General features: G+C 41.4%; 1 protein-coding gene and 1 long non-coding RNA gene across 2 annotated transcripts; one reads left to right on the forward strand and one right to left on the reverse strand.

The window, feature by feature from the left end:
- Positions 1–258: 258 nt before the first annotated feature.
- LOC114041167 lies at positions 259–4,449 on the reverse strand. The gene is made up of 3 exons (XR_003568890.1): positions 3,900–4,449; positions 1,589–1,687; positions 259–386 (listed from the first exon to the last, which is right to left on the reverse strand). It is a non-coding gene; the product is annotated as an uncharacterized LOC114041167 (long non-coding RNA).
- Positions 4,450–5,790: 1,341 nt separating this feature from the next.
- On the forward strand, positions 5,791–10,219 carry SLC25A6 (solute carrier family 25 member 6). Its single transcript, XM_027859463.1, has 4 exons — positions 5,791–6,012; positions 7,710–8,196; positions 8,693–8,833; positions 9,595–10,219. The coding sequence occupies exons 1-4, from the start codon at positions 5,902–5,904 to the stop codon at positions 9,750–9,752; spliced, it is 897 nt and encodes a 298-aa protein (XP_027715264.1). The 5' UTR covers positions 5,791–5,901; the 3' UTR covers positions 9,753–10,219.
- The last annotated feature ends 3,501 nt before the right edge of the window (positions 10,220–13,720 follow it).

The following is a 13,720-nucleotide window of genomic DNA, read 5'->3' on the forward strand; positions in this document are numbered from 1 at the left end:
TGGGGCAATTCATACCTTTGTACCCTTCATTTAAAAAAAAAAAAAAAGGGACAGCAGCTAGATGGCGCAGTGGATAGAGCACCGGCCCTGAAGTCAGGAGGACCTGAGTTCAAATCAGGCCTCTGACCAAACACTTGCCCATACTAGCTGTGTGACCTTGGGCAAGTCACTTAACCCCAATTGCCTCACCAAAAAAAAACCAAACAAACAAACAAAAAAAAAACAAAAAAAAAATAAGCAAAAAAAAAAAATTGCCAGTAGGTTCCTCCCAATCAATTTCAGCTTTGCAAAGATGAAGAATATCTTCTGTATAAAGGAGCCTTATGAACATGTTTACAAGCTTATCCTTATTTGTTAGTAGCCTGTACTTTCCCATAAGAGGTTCACTGTTGACAAAGCAAATGAAGATTCTTTTTTATTCACCTAGTGTGCCAAGTATACAAGTGTGCCATATACAAGATTCTTCTCTTCCTCCTCCTTTTTTTTTTTTAAAGGAATAGTCTGTGGGATGTTTGTGGATATCCTGCCTAGATTTGATCCTTATTTAGCTAGCCTTAATTGGAACATTTCCTTAAACACTCATAGGTGGATGTTCACAGTTAAAATAAAGTGAAAAATGGTATCTGGCAAAAAGGCAAATACAAAAGGATGAAATGCCTAACAAACAACATTTGGTCACATTATAGTAAACTGGGAAGAAAGCTGGCTTTGGAGTCAGAGAACCTGGGTTAGAATCCTATCTATTTTCATCTGTGTGACCCTGGGCAAGTCACTTGACTTCTTTGAAATTCGGTTTCTTTATCAATAAATTGAGAAGCTCAAATCAGTAGTTCTTTTCCACAATCCTATCACTTACTCCAGGTTGAGGACTTAGAGCCAGCCAGAACCAGAACCTTAGAGCCAATCATCTAGTTGAATTTTGATCCTCACTCTCATTTTAAATGAGGAAACAGAAGCCCTAAGAAACTAGGTGTGGTAAGTTAAGTGCTGGAATTGGAGACAAAAGAAAAAAATAAACCTTACTGTGGGTTCAAATCTCTTTTACTAGCTTTGTGATGGGGACAAGTCACTTATACTGTGTTTCCTCATTTGTAAAAAGGTGATAAAAATGCCTCAGGTATTTTTTTGGGAGGGGGGCATCTGTTGTGAGACCCAAATGAGATAATATAAGTAAAATGTTTTATAAACTTTAAAGTGAAATAAAGATTTCATTGAAAGACCAGAATTCCTGGAATTCCTGCTCTCAACCAACACATATCAACAACTAGGTTTGCACTGTGTAGTTTTAGGGGAGTTGCCTGAAGCACTGAAAAGTCAAGTGCACCTCCAAGGTCGAACAACCATTTTGCCTGAAGCAGGACTTGAAGGCTGGTCTTTCTGACAGCAGTCCAGACTTCCATCCATTATACCATATTATTAATTAATTAATCTCATTGTTAATTGTTTACTAGATTAAATGCATTTCCTATGGTCAGACAGGTTAGTTGGTAGCAGAGCAAGGAACCCAAATCCAATATTATTTCTATTTCACCATATGATATCTAAGGGACTATTTTAATCAATCAATAAACATTTATTAAACACTTACTGTGTGCCAGGAGATAGGAGTGTTTTGTTCTTGGAACAGCCAGAAGTCCAATGTCACTGGATCAGAGAATATATCTGGAAGTAGTAGGGTGTGAAAAAACTGGAAAGGTAGGAAGGAGCTAGGTTATGAAGGCCTTTGAATGCCAAACAGAGCATTTATATTTGTTCTTGGAGGCAATATGAAACCACTGAAGTTTATTGAGTGGGGTCGGTGGGGGTGGGGGTGGGGTTATGAGTGTGTGACAATATCTGACTTGGGTTTTTAGGAAAATCACTTTAGTGGCTAAATGGAGAATAGATTGGAGTGGGAAGAAACTTGAAACACGCAGACCTACCATCAGGCTATTGCAATAATCAAGGCATGAGGTGATGAGGCCTTGCATTTAGAGTGATGGCTGTGTAAGAAAAGAGAAAGGGGAATATTTGGGTGATGTTGCAAAGATGAACTCACAGGCCTTGGTAACACACTGTATATGGAGGGTGAGAGAGAGGAATTGAGGATGACTCCTAGGTTGGGAGCCTGAGGGAGTGGAAGGATGATGTTGCTTTCCACTGTAATAGAGAAGGTAGGAGTGGGAAGAATTTAGGGTAAAAAATAATGTATTTTTGGAAATAATTGATTTCAAGATGTCTACTGGACATCCAGTTCATAATATCAGAGGTATAGTTGGAGATGAAAGATTGGAAGTCAGCAGAGAGATTAGGGCAGGATAAGTAAATCTGAAAATCATTTGCATAGAAATAGTCATTAAATCCATGGGAACTGAGGAGAACACCAAGTGGAGTAGTACTGAAAGAGAAAAGGGCCATGACAGAGCCCTAAGGGACAAGTACTGTTAGAGGGTGAGATCTGGAGGAAGATTCTGCAAAGTAGACCAGAAGGAGTGGTTAGCTATGCGGTGGGACAACAGAGGTGCATGGAAAACCTTGAAGGAAGAGAATGTCAGGGAAGAGAGTGATCAGCAGCATGAAACATCAAAGAGAGGTCAGGGAGCTGGATGAGTGAGAAAAGGCTGTTTGATTTGGCAATTAAAAGATCATTAATAACTTTGGAAACAGTTTTAGTGGAATGATAAGGTCAGAAGTCAGACTGTAAGTGGTTAAAAAGAGAGAAAATGTATTACATAGTAGGGTTTTAGGAGGATTGCTTAGCAGCAATCAAGGGCCCAGTTGAGGTTACGTAACAACATTATTTTGTACATTATATATTATATACAGTGTATCTTTATTATGTATAATAACATTGTTTAATAAATATTTTGCCTTTTCCTATCATTTATAATTTTTTTTTTTTTGCAAAAATGCAAGAACATATTTTAGTAAAGCAGTCAGGTGAGTCAGAAAGAACCCAGGATCTTGGAGTCATTAGACTAAAATTTTAGTCTTAGTGCTGCAGCTTACTAGCTAGCTGTGTGACCTTTTTTGAGTTACTGAGTCTCATTTTCCTCATCTGCAAAATGGTGGTAATATTATAGGTACTGCCTATCTCACAGGGTTATTTAGGTGGGGGGAGGGAACAAACAAGGCATTTTAGGGTACAAATGTGAGTAAACATTTATACAGTGTTTTAAGACTTGCACCAGTAACTTGTTCCCTCTACAAACTTCTACATAACACTGGGAAATAAAGGGCATATTTCTGAGTGCCCTATTTTCAAATGACCCCACTGCACTACCACATGTCATTCAGGGATCCAACACGGAATGCTTCTCTTTTCCAGGAAAAGCTGAGGGGAGGGGGAAGAGGACTGAGGGTGGGGATGGACTTTGGTACATTGGAACTGTGGAAACAAAATGTAGGACAAATGATCTCTGAGCTACAGATAAGTTCACAAATTTTTGAACAATCTATATTTAGAAATAGCTGTTGTCATCATATCTCCATTCTTATCCCCTTTTCCCCCTGGGAACCCTCATCAATGAACTTGAGACTTTAGGGAAAAGTGGATATGACCTAACTCTGGTGGGCTAGTAACTTGGAAGAGGTAGGGAAGGGGAAGGAGTGTTGTTAAACTTGCAATGTATAGACCAGGTGTTCATAACAAGGTGTCCATAGTAGACAGATTTCATGGGATCTGTGAACTTTCATAGGGGAAAAAATGACAACTTTCATTTCATTAACCTGTAACTGAAATTTAGCATTTCTTTCAATTAATTAATTTACACAGGCCTTTAATGTCACAACTCTCTGCTGTGACAATGTAACCATTATTACTGAGTATAGCGTCAAGTCTTCTCTGGATCTGTCCAAATCATATTTTTCTAGGTCCAGTTCAAATTGACTCCTATAATTTACTTTTTCAGGTTACTTACCTATCTTTTTCTTCCCTCCATCAGAACTACTTATTTTGACACTGAGCCACACGATAATTTATAGCCGCATACCACTCCAGTTATAAAAAGTCATTTCAAAAGCCACATAATGTCTCCAGGCGTTTCCTCACCTATAAAAGAGAGTTAGACTGACTACATGATTTCTAAAGGTTCCTTTTAGCTCTAATATTTGATTTTGTAACCTTGATCCACAAGCCAACCCTATGGTGATAAATAATACAACTATAATTATGCTTATTATATGGACAAGGAAATCCTAAGGTAACTGTTAGAAGGGGCTGCCACTCATTAGTATTTAACTTTCATGTGAAATGTGAGCAGTGTGTACTATCAGTGTAGTAGGGAAGAGCACTGGACTAGGCACCAGTCAGGGAAAATTGGCTCTGCCACTAATTGTATATGTGACATTGGTCAGCAGGATATATGACCTAGTCCCAGGATCAGAGAATTAGAGGTAAAAGAGACCTTAGAGGCCCTCTAACTCCCTTACTTTATAAATGGGGTAACTGAACTGCATAGAGGTTGTGACTTGCTCAAGGTCATGAAGGTACTATTTGAATTCAAGGCCTCTCTCTCCAAATTTAGGGTTCTTTCCACACTATCAGTAATGTCATTTTACAAATGAGGGAACTGAAGCTCAGAAAGGTTAAATGCCTTGCTCCAGGTCATAGAGTTTGAAAGAATTAGAATTTGAACCTGGGTTCTAAATTCAGGGCTATTTTCATATTTAGTATTATTATTCTCATCTTACATGAAGAAATTGAAGCTCAAAAAGCTTAATAATTTGACAAGTAACAGCTATTACAATATCGAAGGGAGCCACATTTTTTTAAAAAAAAAGGTCTTTTTACTTCTAATTCAGTTTTCTTTCCAGTGCAAGGAGGAATATGGAGTTGGAGCTGGGGTGGGGGTGGGGAAGTGGCCTAAAAGGCCTTTCAATCAAACCCCCACTTCAGAAGCCTAAGAAATCTGAAACCTAGTGTGACTAAATGATTTGCCCAAGGTCACAGAAGTTCAGTTCCCAAATCTCAGGTTTTTTTATATTACTTCCACCTTTGAAATTCCAAGTCATCTACACACCTCCACTCCTTTGCAGTGGTGTGGAACACTACATATTATTTTCACTTATTTGCATTGTATTGATTAGTTTTACTGTTTTATTTTTACTTAATCCAGGAGAAATTTTTGCTTTGTAAGAAAGAGATAGCAATAGCTATTTATTAAAAGAAAAAAATTTCAAGTCCCTTCGACTGTTCTGCATTGGGGAATGTGGCCCCTGGGGTGGGATGGATCATCTGGGAGCAAGGAGGGGGACATGACAGTCTGTCAACAGCTGTCCAGACCCAAGTGCAGCTGGGTCTCCTCCCTACGTGGAGTGGGGGGGTGGGTCAAAATGGTTGGGGGTGGAAGGCGTCCTATGAATGGGCGGAGAGTCTCAGAAGCCAAGTCCCCCCAGAGTCCTTCAGGGTGACAGTCAAGCCGATTACTATCAGGGGATCAGCAGCCCAAGATGTCAGGCCCTAGGCCCGGCTCATCCATCACTGACCGCCCAGCTGCTGTCTCCAAACCAGGCCGGGCCTCTCTCGGTCCCCACACCGACTGGGCACCAGAGCACGACCCGCGGCCCTTCAGGTCAAAGGCACCCATTCTCATGGCTAGGCCACGGCTCTGATGCCGGGACGTGGGCTTTTGTTCTCCCAGAGACACATGCGAGGCGCAGGGCGGGAGTCTGGAGGGGAGGCCCCGCACTGGGTGACAGCCTCCTTCCCCCCCTCCCCGCTCCCCGCCAGCCAATGGGAGCGTCCGGAGCAGGCCGCAGGGGGCGGAGCGAGGAGGCTTTAGCGCCTGCGCGGGGGGTACCGTGTCCTTTCGGTCTGAGCTGTAGCAAGTGGCTGTGCAGGCAGCAGCGAGTTCCCCAGCTTTTGGCCCTCTCTCTCCGGCTTTCCTTCTCCAACTCCAACACCTTCTCCCTCCCGTAACCATGACGGAACAGGCCATCTCCTTCGCCAAGGACTTCCTGGCTGGTGGCATCGCCGCTGCCATCTCCAAGACTGCGGTGGCCCCCATCGAGAGAGTGAAGTTACTATTGCAGGTGCGTGCCTGGGGCGCATGCAATGTCAGGCCTGGAGCCCGGCTGGGGACAGCCGGGGACTGGGGTGGGAGTGCACATGGGGGGAAGACGGGTATCTGGGGCGGGAGCAGTAGGCTCGAGGATCCGCGCTGGGGGCAGGCGCCCACCCTCGCCGCCCTTCCACAGTGGGGCGGGGGCGAGGGCGGACAACGCCCTTAGTGGTCGCGGAGCCTTCTCGCTAATCTCGCTACTGGCGGACACGAGCGCGCGCTCCCGCCCGTCCTCCCTCCCGTCCTTGACCGAGGAGGTCGTGTAGGAGGGACGGGAAGGTGACGAGGAGGAAGTAGCCCCCGGTTGGGTGTTGGGAACGGGGGAGGCTAGTCTTCAATGACACGTGGGTCTTCTGCCCTCCCTCCGTCGCCTCGGGCCCTTGGGGATTGGCGCGAAGCTCCCGGAAGTGTGCGTGAGCTGGCCGGGCAGGGGAGGTCTTTGTCCCTCGCGCCCCGCCCCGGCATCTTCACCCCCTGCTGCCCTTTTAAGGGAGAGGAAGAATGAGGAAGGGCGGGAAGGGCTGACGTCAGCTCGTCACGTAGTGCCGGCTTCGCTGCCGCAGTCGTTGAGCTGTCGCGAGGAGTCTGAATGCGGCAGGAGGTGGAGGGGAAGGGGAACGTCTCGGGTTGTCATGGTGACCCCCCCCCAACTGAGGACTCGGGCCTCCTTGCCTGTCTGCCCACGTTTTCTGCCTCCAGGCGCTCACTGCTTGGGCTTCCCCTTCTTTTGGGGTGCAGGCGTGGTTGTTGGGTGTCTTGGCCTCTGCATTTTTTTCCTTTTTAAATAGACTCTGGGGAGAATCTTCCACTCTCTCAACCCCCCCCCCCTTTTTTCTTTTAAACATACAGTACGGCCAGATAAAAGGATTTGGAAATGGAGAGGAAAAAATCCCAGAGGTGGTCTAGTACAATCCCCTGTACTCAAAAAAATGAGGAAATTTAGGCCCAGCGAGCCTAGTCTAAGTTCATTCTCAGTCTGCATTAAGTGATGTTAGCTGCAATCTGGACCCCCACCCAGTGACCAGAAGTGGGTGAGGAAACTGAAGCCTAGAGGAATGAAATGGCATGTTTTTCCCAAGGTCACAGCTGGCTTTGAGATTCATTACTCTTCCCTTTGGTAGATAACCTTGTGAGGTAGGCAGGGCTGGAACATAGAAATTAAATTTAATATTTATTAAGCACAGATGTTGTACGGCATTGTGCTAGGATTTGATGTTCCATACCTGTTTGAATCACCAGGAACCTAGGGAGTGCTGCAGGCCGTACTTGCCCAAGGTCATACAGGTGGTTAATGTTGGAATGGGAAGTAGAACCCAGGCCTCACTAGCTGTAAAATATAGGCCTTGACCTAAGTGACCTCTAAGGCTCCTTTCTGCCTCTTAATTAACCTCTTACATGGATGCAGCAGTAGAGGTCTTCTGACATTACTTATATTTCAGGGCCTATAAAGACTATAAATTGCCAGTTGAAACTCTTAACCAGAAATCTGATGAATGAAAATGGTAAATTCATTTCGTTCATCAGATTGGCAATTTGAAAAAAAGATATTAAGAGCTGGGTTTATTCTCCAAAAGCGTGTTTTAATAGTTATTTTTGTATAAAGATTATTGCCTATTTGGGGAGGGGGGCTTTTATCCTAACAATTTGTTTTATGCTTTTTGGTTTTAGGTGCAGCATGCAAGTAAACAAATTGCTGCAGATAAGCAGTACAAAGGCATAGTGGATTGTATAGTCCGAATTCCAAAGGAACAAGGGGTCCTTTCTTTCTGGCGGGGTAACTTAGCAAATGTCATCAGATATTTCCCCACCCAGGCCCTTAACTTTGCCTTTAAGGATAAGTATAAGCAGGTGTTTTTGGGAGGAGTGGACAAGCACACACAGTTTTGGAGGTATTTTGCTGGCAATCTTGCCTCTGGTGGTGCAGCTGGAGCCACTTCTCTCTGCTTTGTCTACCCCTTGGATTTTGCGAGAACCCGCTTGGCAGCTGATGTTGGGAAATCTGGCAGTGAGAGAGAATTCAAAGGCCTGGGAGACTGCCTGGTGAAAATCACCAAGTCTGATGGAATTCGTGGCTTATATCAAGGTTTCAATGTCTCAGTGCAGGGTATCATTATCTATAGAGCAGCTTACTTTGGAATCTATGACACAGCAAAAGGTAAGAGTCCTTTTAAAATGTTGCCATTACCTTAGAATAAATACATTTATACTGTTTCCTTTTCTATTATAAATAGATCAAATAAGTTTGATTATAACTACTTTGTGGGGTTTTTGTATTTTTATCTGAGGTAAGTTACTTACAACCCTTCTGCAATCTGGTTTAATAGACAAATTGGCTCCTAGCAAACACAACAGGATTTTAATCAGTGCTGTCTTGTCATTAATGACCTTTGCCAAATTAATTTGTATAGCCTCTAAATTTTAATGTAATTTAGAATATATTCCTTAGTTGCAACCTAAAGGGCATAGAAAAAAAATCTTGTCTGCAAGGGGTCTGTATGGTATAGTTTTCTGTAGTTGAAAACAATTTAAGGTTTTAAAGATGGCTTTTTTGTACTGTAGAGTAAAACTAAAGTAGTTTCTTCTGTTAGATTAGCTTGACATTTAAGTGTAGGATCAGCGGTTTGAATTTAACAAATGTGATTATTTTCCAGGAATGCTCCCAGATCCCAAGAACACTCATATTGTGATAAGTTGGATGATTGCCCAAACAGTGACTGCTGTAGCAGGTGTGGTCTCCTATCCCTTTGATACAGTAAGGCGGCGAATGATGATGCAGTCTGGACGCAAAGGAGGTAAGTTTTTCCCTCTTAAATTATAGTCACTATTCTTTAAAAATGCTTTTGATAACAGTGAGGGGGAAATGTAGTATTTATTTATCATAAAATAGCTTTTTGCATTTAACTACACTTTTGCTTTTGGCTAAGCTGAAAATGGTGAAAATCTTAGACAAAAAAAAAAATATTTAGGGGCAGCTAGGTGGCTCAGTGAATAGATCTCTGACCGTGGAGTCAGAAGGACCTGAGTTCAAATCCAGCCTCAAATACTTAACACTAGCTGTGTGACCCTGAGCAAGTCACTTAACCCCAAATGCCTCACCAAAAAGCAAAAAGACCAAAAAAAAAAATATTTAAGTACATTTTCCAGTTATGGAAATGTTTGCTTTTTTTCAGCAGTGTGTTTTGGTTCATTATGCTTTCATGTCTTAATCTACTTCTGGAATGTTTTCTGTAGTAGCACATGCTCTTGCCACTTAGTCCCAGAACCTCGAGTCCCTAGTTCCAGATGTCTTGTGTTCTTTCTACCCTCACCTTTGTTTCCTGAATTCTATCTTGGAAACAAGCTTGACAAAAGCAGGGGTGGGAGTGTAGTGACAGCCACCTACTGCTTAAATCGCTATTATTTTCCTAATCTCCCTTTGTAATAGCTTTGATTTTACTCTTAAAGGGCATATTTATTGCCCTTTACTAGTCTAGGTAAAATAATGGCATGTGTATTGTACTTTGACAAATTGTAAGTCTTGAATTCTGACTGGAATTTCTTTTCCTTTTGACAGCTGATATCATGTACACTGGGACAATTGACTGCTGGAGGAAGATTGCTAAAGATGAGGGTGGCAAAGCTTTCTTCAAGGGTGCCTGGTCCAATGTTCTTAGAGGCATGGGGGGAGCTTTCGTGCTTGTCCTCTACGACGAATTGAAGAAAGTAATCTAAGTACATCCTAACTAAAGGAACCAGTGAATATAGATCATGTAGAATACTTAACCATACTTAGCATTTTGGACCATTGACCTTCAAGAAATTCCTGTTGTCTTTTTATCCAGGCCAGATCATGTTTGTAAGGGAGCCAGGAAACGCTCTTAGAAAAAGGGACTCATTTATTGTGATCCATTATTCACACAGTGGAACTGATGATGATTCCATATATTGATTCTGTTGGTTTTTTGGGAAATAACAGTTACTGTGGGTCCAAGGAGGCAGATCAACTTAGAACATCTAGTTTAAATGCTCTTTTGTAGGACCATAAATTTGTGTTTAAGTATTTATTTAAAAAAAAAATCATGTCTCCCATTTGTACTTAAGCACTATATATACTATTTTGCACAGCTGACTATTTGGCAGTTATGATGATCTGTGTTGGGCATTCTGCTGTAAAACAATAAATACACAGAAGACTCTAAGACTCCTGGTGTAATAACTGGATTATCCAACATGATTTGGTTATGGTTATGAGCACAGTAAAGGTATTGGATTTTTTAAATTAATCAAGGTAATATGAAATAAGTACTAAATTGAGTAGTTTCGTGAATGAAGTTTTAGCTTTTTAATCTCTTCAGAGTTGCACTGATTCTTTTATGCTACAATTCAACTATCATTTATAGATGAGACAGTATCAAAGGTCAGAAAGGTAACATGTTTCTTCTGGTTACTCAGTAAAGCAAATAAATAACAATCAGAACCTAGGCTCATCCATTGCATTTAACCATACTTCACAAGGTCTCGATACTGCTATGAATACAGGTAGGACCTTTGTTATGCATTAAATATTATATAACAGTTTTATTTCTGCAGTGGAGCTATATGCAAAAAAATTAGTAGCAGATAATGGGAAAAACTGGCATAGAACTGAATGACTGATCATTAGGAAATGTACAAAATTATCAATAAGTTATTAAACTCTTTAATAATCTTAGCAAATAGCAAATTAATTTTGACTATTAAAGTACTGAATATGTATTAGGTATCTGTATGCCTAGTGGATAGGATACAAAGACGACTCTGGGGAAACTATATATATGTATACTCACACACTTGGCACATGCATGTGTGTGTGTGTATACTCTCTCTATATATGTATATATGTATACACATACATACACTTAACTATGAATCTTGAAGTGGAAGATCTCTAATGCTGGGGGAAAGGTGAGAATTTCTAGGTGAATTAGATTGGGACCTAGACTTAGTCTAAGTGTAAAGATGGGGAGTCAGGAAATTGAATTTACAAGACCTTGCAATTATATGTGTGGAAACATTCTACTTCTAATCATTCACATTCTAAACAGTAGTGATAGTGTCCCTACTGGTGGAAAGGTGCTCCATTAGGTGTTGGGAGGAAGGGGAACCAAGAATGCAGACAAAGGGGAGTGGTCTACCATGTCTACTGCGGAGAAGAGAAAGGACAATCTAGTACTTTGTAATGTGCAGTTACAAAAATGTTCATTTTGATAATTTTTTTTTTTTTAGTTAAAAGCCAAATTGAAAGGTGTCTGGTGTCTACCTCTTGTTAGGGAATGGAGTTTGGGGTAGGGTAGGTTGGGTAGGGGTGGCGAGGACAGAAACCATGGTTATCAATGGAAACTGCATGATTGTAGAGCAGAGTATCAGGAGAGAGAACAGCCACCTTAGATTGAAGAGCAAGAGAAAATTAGGCCTTAATTTTGTAGAATTAAATCTTAATATAAGGGAACAGTGGAATTTTAATCATGAAATTTGGAACTACCACAGGAAGGAATGTTAGTCAAAGGATAACTGCAACAATGAAGGCTCAGTTGGAAGTGGTATTAATAAGTGTTAAGCACCTGTCAAGTACAAAGGGTCTCCTAGGCTGAGACTTAGCCAGGTGAGAGGTAAATACAAACTTAATTGGGAGAGACACTTGAAGGCTAGGGATCCCCAGTTGATAGGTGGAGAACATTTCAGTGACAAGGGTCTAAAGGGAAAAGATAACAATCCCACCTGAAGGGAGTATGATATTTTGACTAGTAAGTGGGGTAGTACAGGCTGGAGTTAATAAGAGTAGGTAACTGGATTTGGGAGGTGGGGAATAGTGAAGAGGCAAAGGTGAACTACTAGATCAATGGTGATGTGTTTGGCAAATAGAATTAGGGTTTCAGAAGAAAATGAGTTTTAGAAACATCTAGGTGAAAATGTAAGGGTAAAGCTAAAGAGAAATTCGGACTAGAGATCATAGAACAGCATAGAGGTAGACCCATGGTAGAACCTGGGGCAGAGCTTTGACCTATACCCATGCATTGGAGATGAAACAAGGTAGTCCTACAAAGACGACTGATTTTTGGCAGACATTAAGAGTCGAAAGTGGTGTTGGCAAAACCCTGGTAGAATAGTATCCTGAAGGGAGTCTTCTACAGTATCACACTGCCAAGATCAAAATTGGAAATGCCATTAAATTTTTCATCTAGTGTAAGCCACATATTGCAAGAGTCTAGAATCAGATGATGGGGGCAAGAAAATGGAACAGGTGAAGAAATTTTTCCTAAGGTTTCTGCTATGGAAAGGAAGAATTATAGAACAATAGTTTGAGGGAGTGATGGGATTAAGTAGCTTTTAAAGGATAGAGATCTGGGCATATTTGTAAGCATCCAGGGAGAGCCATTGGATAGATTGAAATTGAGAGAAAAAGAAAGGTAAAAGATATGGGAAGAGGATAAGATGAAGGCAATAATTGGAGGGAGGGATTATTGGCAAGAAGCTACACCTTAGGGGCGCTAGGTGGTAAAGTGGATGGAGCTCCAGCCTTGGGAGTCAGGAGGACCTGAGTTGGAAACAGACAAAAATAAGGTTGCTAGAATAGGAAAACAGGAAGGTTTGGTCCAAAGATCATGGTTAGAGGTATGAACAGGCAGAGAAAGATTGTAGTCAGGGAATTTCAGAGTTAGATTTTTGCAGGTAAAGCTGTTTTAGTGATTCAGTGGCTGAAGTAGAGGTGGGACTGAATAACTAGAAACTAGGATTGTGAAAATGGAAAATGTATATTGAATTCCTTAAGGATGGCCTCTATGGTGAAGAGGAAGATTGACCAGGTTCCATAGCCATGGGCAAAGGTTACAGTGTGACCAGAAAGCCAAGATAAGGGTCGGAAGAGGATAGTGTAATTTGTATTGTGTCCTCTTGATTAAAAGGACTGGTTAAGTGAGGTGGAGGTGAGGGATGGGGAGTTTAGAAGGGTGTGGGAAAAATAGTGGTCAGCATTAAAAAGGAACGGCAGCTAACAAACTGGAGTCTTCATAGAAAGGCCAAGACTAACTTAATTTGAGGTCAGTTAAATGATAATTGACTATTATATAGTGCTTTAAAGTTTTGAAAGTGTTTTATAATATCTAGTTTGAATTTCACGAAAGAGCCAGAAGTATTACAGGTATCTCCATTTTACAGATGTAGGTGAAAATGAAAGGTTAGAGAAGGTTAAGTGACTTGGCTGTCTGTAGTCACATAACTGGTAAGGTATAAGAGTCTATAGTTAACAAGGCTTTATTAAGGGTTTACTGTGTGCCAGGCATTGGGCTAAGATGGAGGTATTTGAATCAGGTCTTCCTACTTTAGCATTCTACCTTCTGTGCCAACCCAGATTGGATTGATTTCAGGAAGTTGCAAAATTTACAGACTGCCAAGCTTTTTATGAAAGCACAGGCTCAGTTTTTTGTTTGTTTTTGTTCAATTATAACATTTTACTGCCGTTGCTATAAGGTGGCAAGACCTAGGATACAATTGCCCCCAGAGAATTAGAAATGAATATCACACAGGAAAATGGAAGGGTACATATGTATAATGTGACTGCAGCAGTAACCAATGAGCTCCAAAGCATAACAGGAGTAAAGAATGTAATAAAAGAATTGTATCCTAGGGAAGATGAATTTGTATGTGGTAAGAACAAGGGATAA

This window comes from Vombatus ursinus, unplaced genomic scaffold (genome assembly GCF_900497805.2).
Source record: "Vombatus ursinus unplaced genomic scaffold, bare-nosed wombat genome assembly UNPS02014168.1, whole genome shotgun sequence".
NCBI lineage: Eukaryota > Metazoa > Chordata > Mammalia > Diprotodontia > Vombatidae > Vombatus > Vombatus ursinus.